Here is a 23,760-nt window from a genome sequence, read left to right on the forward strand (position 1 = left end):
TTTACTGTTACAGGCAACCAATCTCTACCAACAGGCAACCAATCTCTACCTACAGGCAACCAATCTCTACCTACTGGCAACCAATCACTACCTAGAGGCAACCAATTACTGCCAACAGACAACCAATCATTACCTACAGGCAACCAATCTCTTTCTTAAGGCAACCATTCTCTACCTACAGGCAACCAATCCCCTACCTACATACAACCATTCTCGACCTACAGGCAACCAATCCCTACCTACAGGCAACCAACTGCTACCTATAGGCAATAAATCCCTACATACAGGCAACCAATCACTACACCTACATGCAACCAATCTCTACCTACAGGCAACCATTTTCTACCCACAGGATACCAATCCGTACCTACAGGCAACCAATCGCAACCTACAGGCAGCCAATCTCTATTTACAGGCAACCAATCCCCTACCTACATTCAACCATTCTCGACCTACAGGCAACCAATCCCTACCTACAGACAACCAACTGCTCCCTATAGGCAATAAATCCCTACATACAGGCAACCAATCACTACACCTACATGCAACCAATCTCTACCTACAGGCAACCATTTTATACCCACAGGATACCAATCCGTACCTACAGGCAACCAATCGCAACCTACAGGCAGCCAATCTCTATTTACAGGCAACCGATCCCTACCTTCAGGCAACTAATCTCTACCTACAGGCAATCATTCGCTACCAACAGGCAACAAATCCCTACCTACAGGCAGCCAATCGCTACCTAAGGGCAACCAATCGCTACCTACAGGTAGCCAATCTTTACCTACAGGCAACCAATCTCTTCCTACAGGAAACCACCCCCTTCCTACAGGCAACCAATCTCTTCCTACAGGAAACCAACCCCTCCCTTCAGGCAACCAATCGCTTCCTACAGGCAACAAATTCCTACCTGCAGGCAACCAATCACTACCTACAGGTAACGAATCTCTAACTACAGGATACCAATCCGTACCTACAGGCAACCAATCTCTACCTACAAGCAACCAATCTCTACCTACAGGATACCAATCCGTACCTACAGGCAACCAATCGCTACCTACAGGCAGCCGATCTCTATTTTCAGGGAACCAATCCCTACCATCAGGCAACCAATCTCTACCTACAGGCAACCATTCGCTACCTACAGGCAACAAATCCCTACCTACAGGCAACCAATCGCTACATTCGGGCAACCAATCGCTACCTACAGGTAGCCAATCTTTACCTACAGGCAACCAATCTCTTCCTACAGGCAACCAATCCCTACCTACAGGCAACCAATCCCCTACTACAGGCATCCATTTTGATATAAAAATTGAAGATTAACATTTAATGACCAAATTATCAAATGATGAACAAACAATAAGCATATCCCTTTTGTTGACATTTTCATAATGTATCATTAACATAGTAAACTTCTATTGAAACAAATCATTAACACATCATTATATCTTGTTGCCGACAGGTCGTCGACCGATTGAAAAGCAAAAGTGGCATACTAACTTATACGTTCTGCGCTTCGAAAAACGACATATATTTTTTATTTCTCCAAATGATATGAAAGGCACAGGGAAATACAAACACAACTGATCAACAAAATTCACAGTCATTCATTCAAGTCAAATCTGAAAAGAAAGTGCACTAGATATTTGTAAGACAGTCAGACAATGCATCATCATGCAATGTAAGTCTTCACAGTCTTTGTGACATCTCTTTCACAGTCCGGGCACGTGTTTGTGTTCTGTGCACAATCCCAACAGGTCGCCCTATGGCCACAGGGTATCAGCAACATGCAGGCCGGCCTCTCTCTACAGACCCTGCACTCCAACATTGCCCGTCGTCGCCGGTTGTCCTCTTCTAGTTCCGACATGGACATCTCTGAGGGTGCTGGTGTTCGATATGAAAATAATGTAATGTATGCAGTTTAAAAAGTTTAAGGAATCTTCATACCCACAAAACAGTTGGTATGACGGATAACAACATTGTTCAGGTTATACCTCTTTTTAAAGCCTTCCATACACGTTTAGGTTTATTAAACAGCGTAGAAAACTTTATTGTAATATTGTAATAGAAATACGTTAAAAACTAATAAATGACCAGCATTAAAGTGTCTAAACATATCTAAACGAAACTTTTTGGGACTTTGTTGTGATTGCCCTGTATATTGTTTTTTAAACAGTGAGAAAATCACATTTTTAACCACATTTCTTTTTTAAAATGACAGCTAGCATCAAGAAGCCGCAATGCTTTTTAGGTTGAACTGTCTGGGACCATTTGACCTAAATGTAATGTCGCAAGACGTTTTCCTTCTGAATGCAAATAAAATTTATATTAAAAGTGATGCATTATATTTTGGAGGAATTTGCTCAACAGTTCAACACTCAGAGATATCTTGCGATGAGTATTTGTTTTACAAACAAGGAACGGTTGTAAATGAAAAGAGAAGTCTTCAGTAGTTCCAATGCCCTAACCCCGTCAAACTTTGTTATGGTCCAGTTTAATTGTCATAGAAATTTGGAATAGCAAACTTATTAGCAATATATTTCCACATTGGCCCATATATATATGTACATTTGAACGTGAATAAACATTCATGATTTTGAGGAACGACTTTGCACTACTAATTTGTAGGTATCACACGTGGTATTAGGTGTTTGGTGTTGTCGTGTCAAATAACAAGTTAATTTATATTGCACAATGAATGCTATTGATGATAGGCTTAGGAAATACTTCCATTTGGAGATGGTCAGGTTTCGGCGAATATGGTTAATTATGATCATCACGTGATTCGCTATATAAATACTTTTTTTCTGTTTTACATGAAAGCTATCCATTTGTCTTTGATTGACTTCATCCCGGTCAACAGTATGTACTATTTCTGGCTTTAGTGCTATGACGTTATTTTTAGACGGTATCTTATTCATGATTTTTAACACGTTGTTTAAATAAAAAAAATGATCGGGAAATAATCAATGATATCCTATATAATTGTTTTAATCGTGGAAGTTTTGGTAACAGTCAAACATATTGTCACTCGGTGCATTTTGGCCTCGGACAACAGTTCATATGTCAACCCCTCCACCACGGGGCAACAGTTTTGACTGTAAACCGAATAACCTTAAAATAATTGTATGATATTGTATGGTTATATTCACCGTGCTAAAAGCTTAGTCAATTCAAATATAGAAAAATGCTCAAGCGAAAAATGGCGTGATCATTACTTTACATAACGTACGTACGTACGTCATTGACCAACTGTAAATGGTACCGCCAACATTAGTTCAGTAAAATATTATAATGGCACATACCTTTTTCAACATATCTTGGAGACGTCCTTGCCGCTGATGACGAATCAGCTTTCTTAAAATAAAATGCATTATATAATACATACCAAAAAGTCTAAAACAGTTCCAGCACATTTTGGAACATGTTGAATACAAAATCATGCTGTTAATCTTAGTGGAATGTGTCAACAACGTATTAGTTGTAAAATTATAGAAATCGGCTATGGTTGCTTGAATAGCAAAACAAATAATACAACCTTTACTGAAATTATATGTATTAAGGCGTATGTGTCAATCACACGTACCGGCCGTTTGCGTCTTGAGGGACGTTTTTAAATACTTTGTTCAGTAATCGAATGAACGTTCATATGCTCAGTGTTATACTATACCAAACCTAGCATTTCTAAGTGGGTATTAATAATAGTAAAAGGTCAAAGGTTATACACATTATTTAAACCGCCTGATACCGTCGCTGATAAAGAAGTTCTATCCCACGGACGAAAACAACTACAGAAAGGAAAGTTTATATTGTAAACATTCATACAAATTTAATTCAAATTTACAATGTATATACTTGTAATGCTTTGTGTTTGATTTTAAACTTGAAAAAAGTGTACAATCAGAATGCATATGCAAGCGAAACTTGGAGTTTACAACTAGAACATGCTACTTTGTGAACACGTCGTACTCACGAAAGCAAGGCTGTTTGGACATTCGGTGCACTTATGGGGAGAAATTTTATTGTTACATAGCAACCACTGTGATATTAACCATCAACGCTTCGTTGTAGTACAAACCAAATAGTACACAAAATAGTCATCACTATATACATTTGGACATTATATAAGCTCTAAACATAGTCTCCATTCAATGGAAAAAAATAATTCTGCCTCTTCAATCAGCATGACAATGTCATCTGGCCAACCGTCCCCTGCAGTACTTTGATTGTTTTGCTGTTCTTTCATACTCACACTTGTCAGGAAAGGACAGAGATTCGACACTTGTTCATGCACTGCCCATGGGTCATCATCCTCAGTCAGGTAACGAAGAGAGGTGCCGCATGAATAACACTTCACAATGTCGTGGTAACCTTAATTAACAAAAACGTACTGCACGAATAGCATGTATTGCATCAAATAATGTTTATTTCGAAAATAAATATTTCGCATACTTTTGCTTGATGTGACCCATTTAAAAGAACTCGGAATAGAAAAGAATAACATGTTTTGAAAAATCAATGTCGTCGTTTTAAGTATCGTTATACTTACGATTATAATATAGTGAGTTACCTATAGAAAAGAACCCCGCTTCTGCCAATTTAGATGGCGATGCTGTGTACTGCCAGTTGTCGAAGGTATTCATTCTGTCCGAGATATTATCCATTTTGAATCAAAACTGTCAATGTATTTATATGTACTACCTCATATCTTACGAGTGTGGTGAATCTATGTTTAGACGTAGGTAATCAAAATGGGATTCCTCGTGTTACTACTGTTCACGGCAAGTATAGCGAATCGGTAAAATGATATCGACTTGAACAGTGAGCTTGCGATTCGTTGCCATAGTTTTTTAGTATTATGAATAGAGTGAATTTAGTTTCCGCCGTTGGTAAGTACATGCACTTGGGTGTTGTTTGTGATGAACATCTATCTGCCACAGAATCAATGCGCGAAGCGTGCATTAAGCTAATAGGGACTTACTTCAGCATTTGTAGTAGTGGCATTTATCCTGAAAAGATCAGTGCTATAATATTGAGGACAATATACCAGTGTCAAATCCTTCAAAAAGCGCTATATGGATGTGAAATGTGGAATCAGCACTCGGCAAATGACATGAGAAAGTTAGAAGTTGCCCATCGTCGTTGTATAAAGCACATGCAAGGCTTCCGCAAAAGTATGTCATCAAACCTTTCACTGTGTACATTAAATATGACAGATATTGAAACAATGATAGATTATTGGACTATTTGGCCAGTTATGTCGGCTCCCGTGCAAGATTTTAGCCAAGGAGTTATTTGTGAATAGGCTAGTGCGATTTCCGAAATTTGATAAACAGTTTGGATTTATACCTGACGTTTACAGACTATTAACAAAATAAAACCTGTTGTACTATTTATATACATATATAAATGATGCAATATTTCCATCGAAGTTTGCATGGAAGAAGTTACTTGACACTAATGTAACTCGACCGGTAAAACATAAATTGTTTGTGGATATAACGAGCGTAGGGGGTAATCTAGCAATGGAAAATGTTGTGCAAGAAAAAATGCTCCCCACTTTGGAGAATCGCTAGAAACAGTCCAAAAGTTCGTCCACTATGTGTAAAAATCCTAAATGCTATCGGAAACGTTGTTTCACGTCCATATCCACAGCGATGTAACCTGTGCAGTTTATTGACTAAAACATGACTGAATATGACTTTGTTTTTGTCATATGAGAGACAAATGGCAGACAGAAGCATGGAACTCTATCATTAGAGCGTATGGTATTCGCAAGTTTAGCTCATTTATGTCAATGCCCTATGCTGACCAGAGTCAGTATTTGTTAAAGATGCACTCTTACTCCCAAATAAGATTAAGCACACTTAATAATATTGTTTTGATAGTCCTTCAAGGATGAATAAATGTCGAAAACAATGGTTCTTATGAAGGATACCGAATTTAGTTTGAAAGAATATGCATAAAAATGGTATTTCTACCTTAGGAGACTATAGTAGATCACAGTAAATCTTTGAGCACCAATCATTTAATATTTTTGCGCTCTCTGCTGTTAAATAAACGGTTACAATCTTGTTTTGAGTAATTAATATTTTCCATAATTGCATTATTTAGTTAGTAATTAAAGGTCTATCACTTAAAATTTATGTTTGTTATACATGTGTATGTATTGATTTTGAATAAGAGTGTCACTTTAAGTGTTGCTTCGGCAAGTAGTTTCGATTGCTTTACTAATTATGATGTAATGGTTGCATGTGCTAGGTGTCATGCTTAAACTATAGAGCCTTAATTGAATGTACTTCACGTATACATGTAAACTAGTATGCGATGTACCATATCAGATATTAATTATGCATTACTGTATTTTGTGTTATAAATTGTGATGAATTGCATGATTAACAACCACATTTAATTGCAACTATATATATTGAACAGCTCAAACATGTACTATACACATATATTATGTAATATCATTGTATATGTTTATCCATTGTAAATACGTTTTGCTCTTCATAATTGGAGGAAGTAAATATATATATACATTATCGCATCAAATGAGACAACTACAAAATACACAATGCATTCATCTGTACAAGCAATCACATCACTACTCTGCACAGCAGAATTTCCCATTGTACATTTTTAAGAAATATAATACAAAAATATGATATGTACACATTAAGTAGCACTCATTGATTTGAGAATCATAGGACTTAATTGATCAAGTCAAACATAAACAATTATGACACTGGAACTAATTTCATGAGCTTGCCCTTTTTCAAAGATTAATCCTTTATATATAAAAAAGATGTTTATAATCGATCATAGAAATCTCTAGTGTTTTTTTAACATTTTGGTGCCGAAATTTGACCTCATTTGCAATGTTAAAGCACATTTATTTTTTTCATTTTTTTTTTTTAAATTATCAGATTATGTTTTGAACATGGGACCCTTAACTTAATCACATTTTTGTTTGCTTTTCTGTCTATTTTATAAAGCAAACTTATTCATTTCAAGGCAAAATGGGACTATCCAATTTTAAAAAATTAAACACATTTTCCCAATCTGAAAGACCCTGGCCCAATCCCCTAAAACACTGCCCAAGAAGCACCATAAGCCTTGAATAGAGTTATACAATTCAATTCAGGAGGTATATCATCAAATCAAAGTGTCATGACAAGGTGAAAACAAGTGAACAATTGTCCATTGAAATTTTATTACATTAGCTTCAAAAATAAGAAAAATGTCACAATCAATATCATCCAAGCAAAGCAGCGATATTTCATTTTAAAACTGTACACATGGTTTAAATTTCATTGCCATAGCTTCAAAAAAATCAAAGTAGGTCAAAGGTCACATTCAAGGTCATCCAAGGATAACTTATGATGTTATGCCAAAAGGTACAACAACCTTTTATATCTGAGTGTCCATAGGAACTTTCTGGAATACGCCCTATGAACCTGTAAATTTAGTTGAAATATGTATCCAATACAACATCCTCAATTAATGTTGTATGATACATCAAAGGGGATAACAATGAGTTATAAATAGTGAAAAAATAACAATAACAGTCTGTAAACAATTTTTACACCTAGAATTGTGGGCCTTGATACATATGTGGACTTTATCTCTTGCAACTTGTGTGCCAAGTTTCATATAAATGCCTAAGATTAAAGGTAATGGTTAAGATTGAGGTTTTTGCTTAAAGCTGCACTCTCACAGAAGTACCGTTTAATTGTCTTGGAAAGAGCAAATATTTGCGTAATTATCTGCAAATCAATGATATAAGAATGGTTGCAAAATATCAGATTGCAGATTTTCATATTTCTGTTCGAAAACTAATGTTTTATGGCTTAAATCATAATTAACGGTTTAAGAAAAATGCATTAAACATGATTTTTTCAACTTAAATATAAAAATCTGCGATCTAATTTTTGTCGGCAGTCTTATAAACCTGGTTTCCATGGATTTTCGCAAAAATTGGCTCGTTCCAAGACAAAAAAATTAAAAAGTTGTCAACACGTTCGATCTGTGAGAGTGCAGCTTTAATGACAGTGACAACCTTGACAAAACTTATACTCAACTCTTCAATCATGGCAAAATAGCCGGAAAAACGGAATGTTGTTTTGAGTGTGAACAACACATGGAAAGAAACGGAATGGATTGAATAATAGTTTAAATACATTAATCTAAAAATAACCCTACATAATACATGCATATCCATCAACAAACATACATGTAAAAAATGTAGTTTACTGAACACCACTCTGTCAGCAACATATATGGACACACCTAAACTGCCCAATCTTAAACAGTTATCTAAATAAAATATATAACTAATATCTAACAATAATACCAACGTACATTGTAATATTGTAAATGATATTGTGTTGAACATAATAATTGAGACATTTGAAGAAGCTCTACTTTTTTCAGAAAAGAATATAACATTACTTGTTGTATTTTTTTTTCATTTCAATCAGGTATAAACTGTACTTATTAAACTAGTTTACAAGTCATAACCAACATCTATTTCTATATGCTCTTTAGCAAGTTCATGAACTCAACTTCGTTGTTCGAAGAAATAATTACCATTAATAATAAAAAAAGAATTACCGTAGATTTTTTTCAATTAAAATAACAATCTCTGTGCAATTAGTTTCCCAATTCTTCAATATCCTTAACAATAAAGCCTTGACTAATTGACTCTATGCTTACTTTTCAACTTTCCAAATGCAAAAGTTCATGAACTCAACTTCGTTGTTCGTAGAAATAATCACTATTAATGATAAAAAAGTATTACCGTAGATTTTGTTTTCAATTAAAATAACAATCTCTGTGCAATTAGTTTCCCAATTTATTAAAATCCTTAACAATAAAGCCATGACTAATTGACTCTATGCTTACTTTTCAACTTTCCAAAGGAAAAAGTTCACGAACTCAACTTCGTTGTTCGAAAAAATAATCACCATTAATGATAAAAAAATATACCAGTATATTTTTTTTTTCAATTAAAATAACAATCTCTGTGCAATTAGTTTCCGAATTCATCAAAATCCTTAACAATAAAGCCGTGACTAATTGACTCTATGCTTACTTTTCAACTTTCCAAATGAAAGAAAAAACTTTATCAAAACCTTAAATGGGCACAAAGAACAATATTTTCCTGAGCCTAAATAATTTTGTAAGTCGTGAAATATATCATATACATACAAAAGGTAAATCTTATCAAAGTAAGTATTAACTTGAGCAAACTTATCAATAAAATAATAAATAAAATAATAATAAACGTATAGGTAAACCCCAAGTACTTCTATGATTAGAGATCCCACCTCTATCTATCTGCAGACGGAGAGAAACAATTCAGAGCACCTTATGCAAAAACGTTTCAAAGATACGATGCAGTCATTGTTAGAATCTATAAACATCCCACACAGTCTGCCTTATGAAATAAAAGGTTTAAAACTGTGTGATCATAGAGTTTCATAATAAATATATACTCATGGGGAGAAAGTTATTGTACTTACGTTACATAGCAACTCCTGTGATATTAACCCTCAACGCTTCGTAGTAGTACAAAACAAATAGAACACAAATTATTCATCAGTATATGCATTTGGACTTTTTATAAGCTCTAAACATATTCTCCATTCAATCGAAAAATTATTCTGCTTCTTCAATCAGCATGAAAAAGTACAATGCCATCCGGTCAACCGTCCACTGCAGTACTACTTTGATTGTTTTTATGTCGTATTTCTTTCATACTCACACTTGTCAGGAAAGGACAGAGATTCGACCGCTGTTTCTGTACCGCCCACGGGTCATCATTCTCAGCCAGGTACCGAAGAGAGGTGCCACATGAATAACACTTCACAATGTCGTGGTAACCTTACCATACCATAAACGTACTTATAAACATCATTCAACTTATAGTCTTAGATTCTTGAAGCAATGAAAATATTAACATATCATTTTGGAAATAAATTTTGTAAAACAAGATCAATGATCATGATTGACTGGTAAGCGATTGTTGTGTTAATTGTACACGTAAGTTAAATTCATATATTTATCTCAGTATGATCCACGAATTGCATGTAATGCATCAAATAACGTTAATTTCGAAAGTAAATATTTCGAAAACTCTTGCTTGATGTGACCCCATTAAAAGAACTCTAATAGGAGAAAAAACATGTTTTGAAAACTCAGTACCGTTTTTTTAATTATCATTAGACTTTCGATTATAATGTAATTAGTTACCTATAGAATAGAACCCCGCTTCTGCCCATTTAGATGGTGATGCTGTGTACTGCCAGTTGTTGAAGGTATTTATTCTGTCTGAGATATTTTCCATTTTGAATAAAAACTGTCAATGTATTTATATGTACTCCCTTATATCTTACGATTGTGGTGAATCTATGTTTAGACGGAGGTAATCAAAATGGGATCCTTCGTGTTACTGTTCAAGTATAGCGATTTCGTAAAATGATATCGACTTGAACAGTGAGCTTGCGATTCGTTGCCATTGTTTTTTAGTATTATGAATAGAGTGAAATGGTACCATTCTTCATGCGTTAACAACTTACTAGATGCTGCTGAATGGAAATAGCGGACACTTTTTACTCCTAAGTTAATTATTCAGAACATGATTTTGTTTTTAAGTGTAAGTGGTTCAATCATATGGTTAATGATAAGTTTCATATTATACCAATGTTAATCAGCATTTGCAGTTGTGCATATTGGGTTATAGTGAATGGAAATTAGTGTTACAATTATCTAAAGAGTACTTTAGTAAAAGTCATAATCCTCCTATAAAGATGTTAATCTGCATGCGACGTTAGTTAGAAAGTTTGTCCATATGTGGTCAAAGACACTGTTACCATTTTAAAAAAATCAAAATTGGTTACTTGTTTAGATTGAGTTCAGATCAATCTATGTTAAGATATTATGTCTTGGCCAATGCCGTGCAGCTGTAAACATGTATGTGATTTTTACTGGATTCTCCTCGTCGCGGACTGTCTACCCAGATATGTATTTCGGGAAATGTTATTATTCTTATGTTATCGACTATTATGTTTCATTTTACGATATTTCGTAGAAAACTTTTATGGCATAAATAAATGCCCCATTTTCATTCAAAGCTTGTGTTTCGTTTCTCTTCATCCATACGAGTTCGACCCGGCCTGTGCCTTAGGAACTTGACCTTGTCCAATACATACAATTCAGTTGTTCTCACACTTCGTTGAGGTAGAAGCAATATTTACAGCCATAAACACACGAACCCAAATCGTTATATTTATGCTTTTTACAACGACGACAAATGCAAACTAATATGTGAAGTCAGTATGTAAATAACACCTATCTTATTACCAATAGTATGCAAATTGTAAGTCCACTGTAGGTAGCTTGGGGGTTTCTCTAAATGCATTTTGGCGAAAAGGGCTTTCAAGTAATAGTATATTAACAATACGTTTAAATGTCATCTGTGAAGGTAAAGTTAAGGAGCACTTCTCGGGTTCCTATTATTTTCCTTAAAGGTATGCCCCAAGTGTCAGGATCCTAAAATGACCTCATCTAGTAAAGAACAATCTATTGAGAGATAAGCGAATAATTAGTTTTCTGACTAAGTCAAAAGTTTGCAATTACGGCCTCTGGCCTTTTCTGTATTCTTCACATGCACAATATTTGCTGCACAATATGCATTCACGTATTGCGACCATACGTTTAGTGGATAGAAATATTATTGTGTTCTAATGTGTTTAAGGCAAATGATCGAAATAATATGAACAAGAGTGGTCACAGACAGCTATATCCCCCGCCTCATGGGGACATTTTTTTGTAACGAAAGCCAATCAATGATAAGGGTAGTTTCTCAGGAACATAAGAAATGCGTAAAATTAAGAAAGGGCAATAACTCTTTCAAAAAAGGTCAAATTGCAAAAGTCTGACAATATGCGCTGTGTCACTATATAGTCATAAATTTAAGGAGTTGCGAAGATACAAATTTAAAATGTAAAATAAAGAAAGGGCAATAACTCAAAAAGCCCGACAGTATGTGCTGTGTCACTATATAGTCATCAATCTGTGACAGTTTGGTAGAAATTGCATGAAAAATGTAAGAGGAGTTGTGAAAAAAACTATTTTAAATGTAAAATAAGCAACGGGCAATAACTCTTTCAAAAATGGTCAAATCTGGAAAGCCCGACAATATGCGCTGCGTCACTATATAGTCATCAATCTGGGAAAGTTTGGTAGAAATCGCATGAAAAACGTAAGAGGATTTGCGAAGAAACCAATTTTAAATGTAAAATAAGCAAAGGGCAATAACTCTTTCAAAAATGATCGAATCGGGAGAGCAAGACAATATGCGCTGCGTCAATATATAGTCATCAATATGTGAAAGTTTGGTAGAAATAGCATTAAAAACGTAAGAGGATTTGCGAAGAAACCAATTTTAAATATAAAATAAGCAAAGGGCAATAACTCTTTCAAAAATTGTCAAATCAGGAAAGCCCGACAATATGCGCTGCTTCACTTTATGATCATCAATCTGTGATAGTTTGGTAGAAATCGCATGAAGAACGTAAGAGGAGTTGCGAAGAAACCAATTTTAAATCTAAAATAAATAAAGGGCTATAACTCTTTCAAAAATCGTCGAATCCTAAAAGCCCGACAATATGCGCTGCTTCACTTTATGATCATCAATCTGTGATAGTTTGGTAGAAATCGCATGAAAAACGTAATAGAAGTTGCGAAGAAACCATTTTTAAATGTAAAATAAACAAAGGGCTATAACTCTTTCAAAAATGGTCGAATCCTAAAAGCCCGTCAATATGCGCTGCTTCACTTTATGATCATCAATCTATTCAAGTTTGGTAGAAATCGCATGAGGAATGTAAGAGGAGCTGCAAAGAAATGAATGTGGGACGGACGGACGGACGGATGCACACACGCACGCACACACACACGCACGGAATCGCGCCTACCATTACTATATCCCCTCGCCTTTTCAAGGCGGGGGATAATAAGTATTGCTAGGAACTAGTTTTTCACTTTACATCAAATTCAAAAATCGATATGAAGATATGACATATGGAGTATGACAAACGACAACACTACAAAAACAAACACACGAAAGCAAATGGTATTTGGAAAGCTACTAATTAATATGCTTAATATTTAGTTTAAACAGCATTTATTTCAAATTTACATATACAAGGTATTTTAACAACAATACAAATAATAAGGATTGGAAAACAAGTTACTAAAAACTTATGTAAAATGTTTTTAGGAGATAACTTAATTCTAAAATAATTGAGAATAAAAACTTGATTTTTCCACACTACAAGTATATACCAGACAGTAGTTTCATATTTATCAAAAATATCAACCATAAATTGATGAATTATTTACATAATTATCAGCATTTTCATCACTTTAAAACAGATATTACATAATTTGGAACAAAAATGTAGTACAAAATGTATTAACATGTAGCATTTTAAAAAATGTTCCAATCTTTTACATGAAATACTTATCAATTATCATGACATCATGTTGAAATGAATACATTATTTTTCTAGCAAGATATAACATGGGGAAATGCTGAATAAATAATCATTTTAACTTAATAAAAAAAATATATTTGATATTACAATGAAGATGATTTTTTACTTTACAAAGACACGTTCGTCCATGTAGCTGACATTTTGAAACGGATGTTGCGAGAGTTAGCTCCCCTGATTTCTAATTGCCGTATTACCCCGTGTAAGTCCGTACCGTTTCCCTTTTTAAAGAAAATCAGTACATATACAACACGGTTACTTCCCTTTGCCATACATAAGCGATAATCGATTATGGAATAATGAAACCGATTATCGCCGACCTCGGACACAAATACTAATAATCGACTTTCGACAATACTCGATCATCGTTTTATCCCTAGCTATATAGTAGATTTATCATGTCATGCATGACACACTGCCCCCGACACCGAACACTATCCGAACAGACCCGATCACGCATCGAATCTCCTTGAACATGATATAAATCTCTGCACACACTGAAATATATCCTTGTTTTGTCCAAAAGTTAAGCGATCGTCACCGAAAAGTAATTTATGAATGGTTGGTGCACAAGGAAGGTCATTGAAACATCGCTGTCTTTGGGTGGAGTATAAAGGGCATATCATAAGGAAATGGGACGCGTCTTGAATTGCGTTGCACGTACATAAAGGGGAGTCAATGATATGTTTCTGTGAAGATCATGGTTAAGCTAACTACACCCAAGTCTTAGACGACAATGCATGATTTGGTTGCGGCGCCAACCGACATTGTAAAGTAGAGATTTATTTGTGGAGTGTGTTTGAAGATTAGACTGTTTCCGAGTTTCTTGTTGCTATTGGAAGGGAGTTCCAACCTCGGACTGTAGCAGGAAGAAATGATGACGCATATGACTGGGTGCGACAAACACGGTAGGGTAGGGGAACATTTTCAGAGTTTCTTAGTGGATGTCTTACCTGAGACTGGGTGGAAATCAACGACGATAGATATTCAGGTGTTATGCCTTAACTCATTTTACAAAAAAGAACAAGCCTATGTTTTTTCTTGATAATTGCAAGGGTGTCCCACCTCAAATCAGCCATAAGACCCTGTATGTTACACAATTTAGTGGCACCGGTAACTATCCTCGCCGCTTCTGTCTGAATTGCCTCGAGTTCACTCTGTAAGTTAGCACTACAGTTGTCAAAGACAACGTCCCCATACTCCAAAAGGGGTCTTATTAAAAAAAGCGTATATACATTTTTCAAGGCCGGAACGAGAAAGAATTAATTTAAGGGAACGCATGATACCCAATCTCTTCCAAGTTTTGTCGAGAACAGAAGTGATATGATCTTTTCATTTAGCATCATCAGAAAGGCAGAGACGAAGATGTTAGTATGAACAAACACTTTGAATTGGAGTATAATATTATGCTTAATATTTAAACCAATGATCCTGCATAACAACTTATTCAAGTAATAATACAACACACATTATGTTTGATAACGTACTGGAAGCACTTACTCGTGTAGTAAAGATTCTTCAAAACAGCTTAAATACAGCATACAGAAAAAGAGCATTTAACGTGCATACTTGTTATAATAAATCCAGATGTGTCACCAAGCAGGATATTTCATATGGTTTATTCCCGGTAACAGTAAAGGCATACTTATCCAGTATTATTTTAAAAGCTGTCAGCCTAGTTTAGTGAATATTAAAACATTGAAACAAGTGTATGCAGCACCCTCACTCCAATTCCCTTCCTATACACTGTGCCGTTCAATCGTATATTTCGATGAAAACGCGATAGTACAATGATGAAAACACAATAGTACGATGATGAAAACACGACAGTACAATAATGAAAACACGATAGTACGATGATGAAAACGCGATAGTACGATGATGAAAATGCGACAGTACGATGATGAAAACACGAAATCTCGATATCACGATGTTAAGACGCGAAATCACGAAACTACGATGGTGAAAACGCGAAAGTACGATGGTGAAACACGATAGTTTATCGCATTATCATCATCGTACTGTCGTATTATCGCGTTTTCGTTATCGTAATGTCGCGTTTTCATCATCGTACTGTCGCTTCTTCACCATCGTAGTTTCGTGATTTCGCTTTTTCATCATCGTACTTTCGAGTATCGCGTTTCAGATCAACACATTTACAGGCGATGGACCTAACGGCATTCCGTAATTCTTAGCATATGCTAATTAAAAGCGATTGACTGTTCCATCTATTCTCTAATTGACACCTGCTGGTAACGGTAATGTAGCTCCAATGAAAATAAACGCTATGGCATTTTGACCACTTAGTAGCTTAAGATAGGAATGACCTAAACAGAGATGAATTAATATTGGCGGGGATTATTGTGTTACATGTATTATACAAGTTACTATGTATGTCAGAATATCAATTTGATTTTTTCACTGGAAACAAATGAGTGAGAATATCAACTTATAGAACTACTTTCAAAATCCATTGCATTTACTTCTTCCCCTTGATACTTCCCCACGTCACTTTTGAATCAGAAAATGTTGCTAAAATCAAAAAATTGAATTGAAATTCTAAAACGTTGCATAAATTTGAATAAAAATATATTTGGAGATAAACCGTTTTAACGTACATGTATATTAAAAAAGTGGTTATCCCGTTTTCCAAACTTTTTCTTGAACTTTAATTGTGAATGTTTGTACATTTGCATTCATACAAACAAATTACAGACGAAAACAACTGCTCAAACATAAATACGAAGTTATATCATTGTTCAAATATATTTTTGAAGTGTCTGTCAGTCCGTGAAAATATGCATCTTTTTTTGAAAATGTGTTTTTCTATGACACCTTAAACTAAAATCCACAAAATCTCTATCCTCTATAAATTAATTTATCGAAAGTCGATGAAATGTCAACACCAACCCTCTTTGAAACCCCTAACTGGCATAACTGCACACGTTCAAACATCCATTATTCAATTTTGATAACAATTGAAGGTGTATTTTGGGCGTTCTATACATGATTTTCCTAACAGAAATTGATTGGCAAGACGACCTTGTGCTCGGAAAGCATCTGTCATGACAGGTCGGTAAAATTCGAAGAAATATGGAATAAATCTTTAACAGTCTGTTGGTGTTTACTGAACAAATCGCTATGATTTTACTAAACAATTATATAATGAAAACTACCGGAACAAGCACAGTAGTTGAGAATTTAAAATATACCATATTTTGAGACACAGGGTAATGACCAAAACGACAATGAACTAGAGAAACAAACGTATAAACAACGCATATACAAATGCAACCACACCCGCATCGAAATTGGTTTACCGTTAATGGTTGTGGTCAGTGAAAAACAAATTAACTGGAACACGAAACTACATAGAGTACTTAAATTGTATGGCCATAACCTCACACTTGTCTCAACATTTATCAATAATCACAAAATATAAAAAAGGCCATAAATCAGTGCCAAAATCAAAACAATCAAGAATAAAGTAACAAATAACGTATATACTAATAAAGTATTTTCAAGTACTCAACGACCGGATAGAGACATCACCTGCAAACGAATGAATCAAGCCGGAGCAATAGTGCTAGCTCTTCAACAAGTCGTTTTACGCCATATTGGATATGAAAGGGTGTGATTTAAAGTGACTGAAGTTTAATGGTCATATGTCAGACTGTTCGAGTTATTGTGCGGACAATTTTTTTTCAAAAGACTGTTGACCGTGCCTTTGGTCTTTACCGTCTGATACAAAAAATAGCGATGATTAACTTGCCAACCTGCAACTGAGGTTTGCCTGTCCATATTTCATACTGTTCTTGGGATATTATGCAGACAAACATTTGTCTTCTGACAGACCGACATATCTATGTCCCTTTTTTAAAAGGTAAATAACATTTTATGGACCCTTCTGCCTCTTTAAATACCTGTACTATCTGTAAAGTCTGAAATTCAAGCATTCTGAAATGAAAACAATATTTTAGGAACAAAACTAACAAATAGCATGCCTTTGCCATATACGAATAAAAAAATTGCTTTCTGGTGATGTACTAATGCTTATTTCATGTTCTTATTATTCATTATTTTCGGGTTTAAAACATTCCTTCGGAACCTATAGTCATATGATTAATGTTTGACATATCACGATCCTGTTTCATTAAGGGATCTTTGTCGTTACTTAAAGTATGTATCTTAAATCTGTATAAACTATAGTTAAAGTATTAAAAGATGATGTTTTATGTTTTATCGATTTTGTATTCATCTCAAATACTAGCTTAAGTTTAATTCACACAAATATACAGCAAATAAAACATATATGACACGGTAATTATTTATAATAAAGACTAGGATTGAATGAGACTTTTTATTAAAACCCTACGACACTTTATAATTATTATTTCATTCACTCGAAACGGAATTGTGGAGCGCCCATGATGTTTCGGTTGAGGTCCGTTGCTTTTAAACTTTTAACCTCAAAAATTTATGGGAAACTACTGCCCATGATCAATGTGCATACCAAATTTGAAAGCTCTATACCAAGTCGTTGTTCGCAAACTGAAGGGCCTGTAATGTTTGTCGTAAATCACCATGACCAAGAGTCATGATTACGAACAGTCTCATGTGTAAGTCTAGACTTCAGATCCAGAAAAGCACATAACTTAAAAGAATAATCTTTATTTCATTCGTTTTACAAAAATAATGCTTGTTAAATTTCGAATAGTAATAATATTCAGCAAATTACATCATGAAAACTCAATAAGAAAGACAATTACACTGAAATGAAGATTTGCAGTTTGGAAACTTGAGTCTGAACTCAGACTTTGGACTGTTCGTAAGCATAGCCCCTGGATCCTTAACCAACATACATGACTCTTTCACTCATCACAACGACTTCTCATGGTATATTTGTGTCAGGTTATTATAAAATGCCTTTTGGCATGACCAAGCTACCGCCCGGACAAGCCAAAGTACACACACGCAACAGCCAGCTGGTGAACATTTGTGCAGTTATTTCAAAATCACCAAAGGACTGCCAAATTACAGCCCAGACAAGCCGAAGTACAGGGAATTTTAACCAAAAACCCTCGAGTGTCACCTTGGCCGTTCGCCTGCTGATATAGGTCTAGCACACGACATACCTTTGCCGTACAGACCTTAACTTGTCACACCGGTTATTCATAGTGAACAATTATTATCTTAATCCTCCAGATCATGATCAGGTTACAGTCCAGATACATGCAGGCCATCATTAGACGGGCTAAACGTCAATTTGCGAACCACTTACGGACGGATGCACTTATATATGTCAAATAACCGCCGGTGGATCTATATAGCTCACCTGAATAAAATGACGAACTGCTGCTTTCAAAGGAAATAAGTGGTTACCGAGAAATTTGAAGGTTGTTAAGGTTGATCCTTTTAAAGGGGAATGTATTTTCAAGAAAGTCAAGACATTGTCAGCTGATTATTCCCAAGAACAATGGGTGTGATGGCAATGAAAGACGAATTTTTCCTAAAGAAGTCACTGGTTTCCTTAGATGTTGGTAGTTCCTAAGGAAGAAAGTGGTTGTGAAGGAAGTCATTGATGGTTCAGTTAAGTAGTGGTCATACATACCATATTTCGGGAGACCATTCAGGGGGATTTGTTCAGAAAGGCTGAAAATTCAGCGGGAAATTTTAAAGAATTTATAGACGCAAGTACGAAAAAATGTATTTACATATATTTATTGCTATTTAAACCCTGGGTGGGGCCAGCCTTGACCCAAGGTACATTATTTGAACAATCTTGGTAAACGGTCACTTAATGAGGCTACATACCAACTATCAAAACTTTTGGCCTTGCGGTTTTCAGAAAAAATATTTTCGCTATATTAAGTTTTTAGAAAAACTGGGACCTCTGTTGGTGGGCTATTTTTGAACCCCGGAGACATAATTTGAACACATTTTGGTGAAGGGCCACTCCATTAGGCTGTAAACAAAATAAAAAAAGGGTCTGGGCCTTTCGGTTTCAGAGAAGATTTTACTCAATAAATATATATATAACTTTAGTCCCAAGGGGCGGGGCTACTTATGACGCTATGGGCATTATTTAAACAACTTTGGGGCAGAACCACTACATAAGGCTATAATACTAAATATCAAGATTTAACTAATATACAGAATACTTGTAACCCCTTGGGTGGGACCACTTTTGACCCCATGGACATTTTTTACCAATCTTCATGTCTTGGGAAAGAATCATTACATAATAAGTTTATAGAAAACTTGCGACCCCTGGAGCGAGGCAAATTTTAACCCCAGGGACATAATTTGAACAATATAAAAATGGTAAGACATCTACATGCTACTGCATACCAAATATCCGGGCCCTGGGCCATGTTTTTTCAGAGAAGAAGAGGTCTTTAAAGTTATAAAATGTTGACGCAAGATATTGGACATTGGGCACTTCATGCTCAGGCGAGCTAATAACGCAATCAATTGACTATTTGATTGTAAGATGAACGCAAATAAAATGTGAGAACCAAAACGTTGTACAATTTTATCATTTTTATTTGTTCATAAACTTTTCCGTTTATATTTTTATATATATATATTATAATTATGGACAAAATATCACAGGTTCAGGAATGACTGCATTTCCCTTTCACACTGACAGTCTTAGAGATCATGAACATAAACAAGGGGAAGGAAATTGAAACGAAATTACGTCCTCCCCCTTGATAAATAATCAAGGGATGCAAACGAATATTCAATTGAACATTCAGTATTCAAATGGCAAAATCGCCATTCGAATATTCGTTATTTCTTTAAGTGTATCAATTTCATTAAAATGGTGTTTGCTACACGGAAATTTCTTAATTTAAACCTGTTTGATCAGTTTTTACAACAACTACTAGCTAGTGTCAGAGTCGTGAACAATTCAATTCCAATAGTGTATTAGCACAATGTTTAACATTCAAGTTCATCGCCTTTACTTTTGGCGGTTACAAGATGACACAGATTATTAACACTATTAAGATATTGATAATTCAAGTATAAAAAGTAATTATTAATGTGATATTGCTTGAACAGTGGCTTACCCTAATCCTTTACTGGACAATATGTATAGATTGTCCACCCCCGCTAATAAGGCATGCGGTCAGGCATGTTTTGACAACAGCGGATATGTTAGTGATGAAAGGTAATCGTTGTTAGGCCACTGTTCAGAACATTATTATTATTTGTTTTAGTTCAAAGGTCAGACTTAAAAAGAAGAAAAAAACACAATTGTCGCAATTTTTACTAACGCAAGCAATGGTAGCAATACAAGAAAGAAAAGAAAAAAACATTTATTGGTTTATGATATTTTCTCGTCTTGAAGTTGAAAGATACTCATATTTAGCAAGTTTATTTTGTGTACTATTCTGCTCAGCAGATACTAACAATTTAAACTGACGTGCACCAGTGTATATCACTGTAACACGGGATAAAGTGAAAAAGCTCATTATTAGAAACTTTCTGATCAATGAGACACATTTTACTCCCACCTCAGATAAGTAGATCCAAGTATTTGACCATGCAAGAAATTATTTTCTCCAACCTCAGATAAGTAGATCCATTAATTTAACCATGCTAGAAATTCTTATCTTGCCCACGGGCGAAGATAAAATGTCCGTATGGAATTTCTTTTTAATGGTCGCCACATTGTAATTACCTCCCTTGTTTTAGACTGTCGTCTGTAGCGCATCATGGAAACCTTGTCTTGTGACAATATTTAGAACGCTAGTTAATTATTTCTCGCTTCAAATGTCACCAGAAAACAATTTTCACGCACCTTTCAAGAAATAATGCTTCACTCTTCTTAGAACTATTTTAAGACCGATCAGACCATTTACATACTCTGAATCACTGCGCGAATATCCATGACAACCACGAATTATCGCATATCCGTACGCAATTATTTTCAATAAGCACAAAAGAGTTCCAGCAAAAAAAAATACATTTTTACTTTATTTTATTTAACTGAGGTGGGAGGAAAAGCATCTTCCATAGCCGTTCGTGTAAGATAGGTTCATCCCAACCCACGCGCAGGGTGTTTTGCGGAAACTCGGTAAACCTCGTTTCCGCAAAACACCCTACGCTCGGGTCGGAATGAACCTATCTTACACTCTCGGCCATGGAAGATACTTATAATCTTGCCCACGGGCAAAGATAAAACAAGTACCGGTATGGAACTCCTTTTTTATTGTCATTAGACAATCACCTCCCTTGTTGAAGACCGTCGTCTGTAGCATAATGGAAACCTTTGTTGCAATATTTAGAATCCTTATTACTTATTTCTCGCTTCAAATGACATCATAAAATGGTGTTCACGCTCCATGCATGACATAATGCTGCACTCTCCTTAGAATTTTTTAAAGAACGATTTGACAATCAAAACAGTTATACCCAAAATTGACAAAATTGAACAGGCCCTAGGCAGTATCAAATAAAAATTGTCGGCTTTTGATGAGAGTATGAGTTCGGTGGAACTGAAAGTCAACGACATTGAAAAAGCATCCAGCTTCGTAAGTGAAGAAAATGACTCACGAAAAACAGCGGTAAACTCCATTCAGAAGTAAGTCGAACAAATAAGACACATTTTGTAAAAATGCCGATTCTGCGATACATTCTTTTCAACAGGAAGCAGAAAGGCCCAAAGAAGAACTCTTTAACATGAAAGCGCAGTCAATGCGTGACAACCTTTTATACTACGGGATATCTGAATGGGCCCCTGGGGATACTGAGAACTGTGAGGAGGTCATCAAGGACCTAATAAACTTAAAATTACAGCTTAAAACAGGCAGTAGGATTTTCGACCGTGCGCATCACCTCGGGGCAAAGGAGGCTGGTAAGACTCGTCCCATTGTGGTTAAATTCCACAACTACAACTCAAGAGAGGCCGTTAGATTGAAATCCCTCGAACCGGCCATCAAAGATACCATGGAAGTTCCGGCCATGGCATAGGAGTCCAATCCCCACAGGAGTACCGTGACGCTCGGAAGGCATTCTACCCCATCGTGAAGGACGCTGAAGAACATGGAAACACCACCCGAATCACCGGAAATAAACTCTATACAAGATGGCCAAGATGGTCCTATATCGCTCACCTCAGTAAAACTTTGTGCTATAGACTTTTTGATAATTAAAGGGCAATAACAGGGATTTGGCTTCTCTGATGTATTATGCCCATTCACATTCTCACCAAAGTTTGTGATGATTGGACAAATGCTTAAAATGTTATTGATAGGACAAGAGCAATTTTAGGTAATTTCCATTATTAGAGCGCAATAACTCTCGGGCAACTACAGCAATTTTGCTAATTATCAAACACTTTCATACACATTCAGATCAAATTTGGTCATGATTGGACAATAAGTAATTGATCGAACTACATACTGGATGGTGCCTGTCTGCCCTTCCATACACCATAGGTGGAACTATTATATGTCCAGTTTTTTAAACACATGACAAATATGTATTTGGTCAAAAAGATACAAAGGGCAATAATTCTTACAATATTTTGGTTGGATTTTATCTAACTCGTCACAAAAAATCACAATTTACTGTGGATAAGTTCATGAAGTTTGAAGTTGGTACCTACAATGATTTTAAAACAATGAATTACAATTAAAAAAGATGACCCATATTCGAACTTGACTTAAAAATTATCAAAACAACCTTTCTGGCAAATTTCCAGGATATTTGGGTTAAAAATATTACCTCTCGAGTGTGAACAAGTTTTTTCTATATTTGGGCTCTGTGACCTAGTGTTTGGCCCCAGATGACCCATATTCGAACTTGAGCTATAAATCATCGAAACAGCCTTTCAAACAAATTTCCAGGATATTTGGGCTTAAAATATTACCTCTTAAGTGTTAACAAGGTCTTTCCATATTTGGGCTCTGTGACCTAGTTTTTGACCCCAGATGACCCATATTTAAACTTTAGCTAGAAATCAACGAATCAACCTTTCTGACAAATTTCCAGGATATTTGGGCTGAAAATGATACCTCTAGAGTGTTAACAAGGTATTTCCATATTTGGGCTCTGTGTCCTAGTTTTTAACCCCATGTGACCCATATTCGAACTTGAGCTAGAAATCAACGAAACAACCTTTCTGACAAATTTCCTGGATATTTGGGCTGAAAATGTTACCTCGAGAGTGTTAACA

The 23,760-nt window shown here is 35.4% G+C and overlaps 1 protein-coding gene across 1 annotated transcript; it reads right to left on the reverse strand.

Annotated features, from left to right (window-relative positions):
* Nucleotides 1-1,386: 1,386 nt before the first annotated feature.
* LOC128236432 (baculoviral IAP repeat-containing protein 7-A-like) lies at nt 1,387-4,734 on the reverse strand. The gene is made up of 4 exons (XM_052951291.1): nt 4,580-4,734; nt 4,262-4,380; nt 3,315-3,366; nt 1,387-1,893 (listed from the first exon to the last, which is right to left on the reverse strand). The coding sequence occupies exons 1-4, from the start codon at nt 4,671-4,673 to the stop codon at nt 1,682-1,684; spliced, it is 477 nt and encodes a 158-aa protein (XP_052807251.1). The 5' UTR covers nt 4,674-4,734; the 3' UTR covers nt 1,387-1,681.
* Between the last annotated feature and the right edge of the window lie 19,026 nt (nt 4,735-23,760).

Source organism: Mya arenaria, chromosome 6 (genome assembly GCF_026914265.1).
Source record: "Mya arenaria isolate MELC-2E11 chromosome 6, ASM2691426v1".
Classification (NCBI taxonomy): Eukaryota; Metazoa; Mollusca; class Bivalvia; order Myida; family Myidae; genus Mya; species Mya arenaria.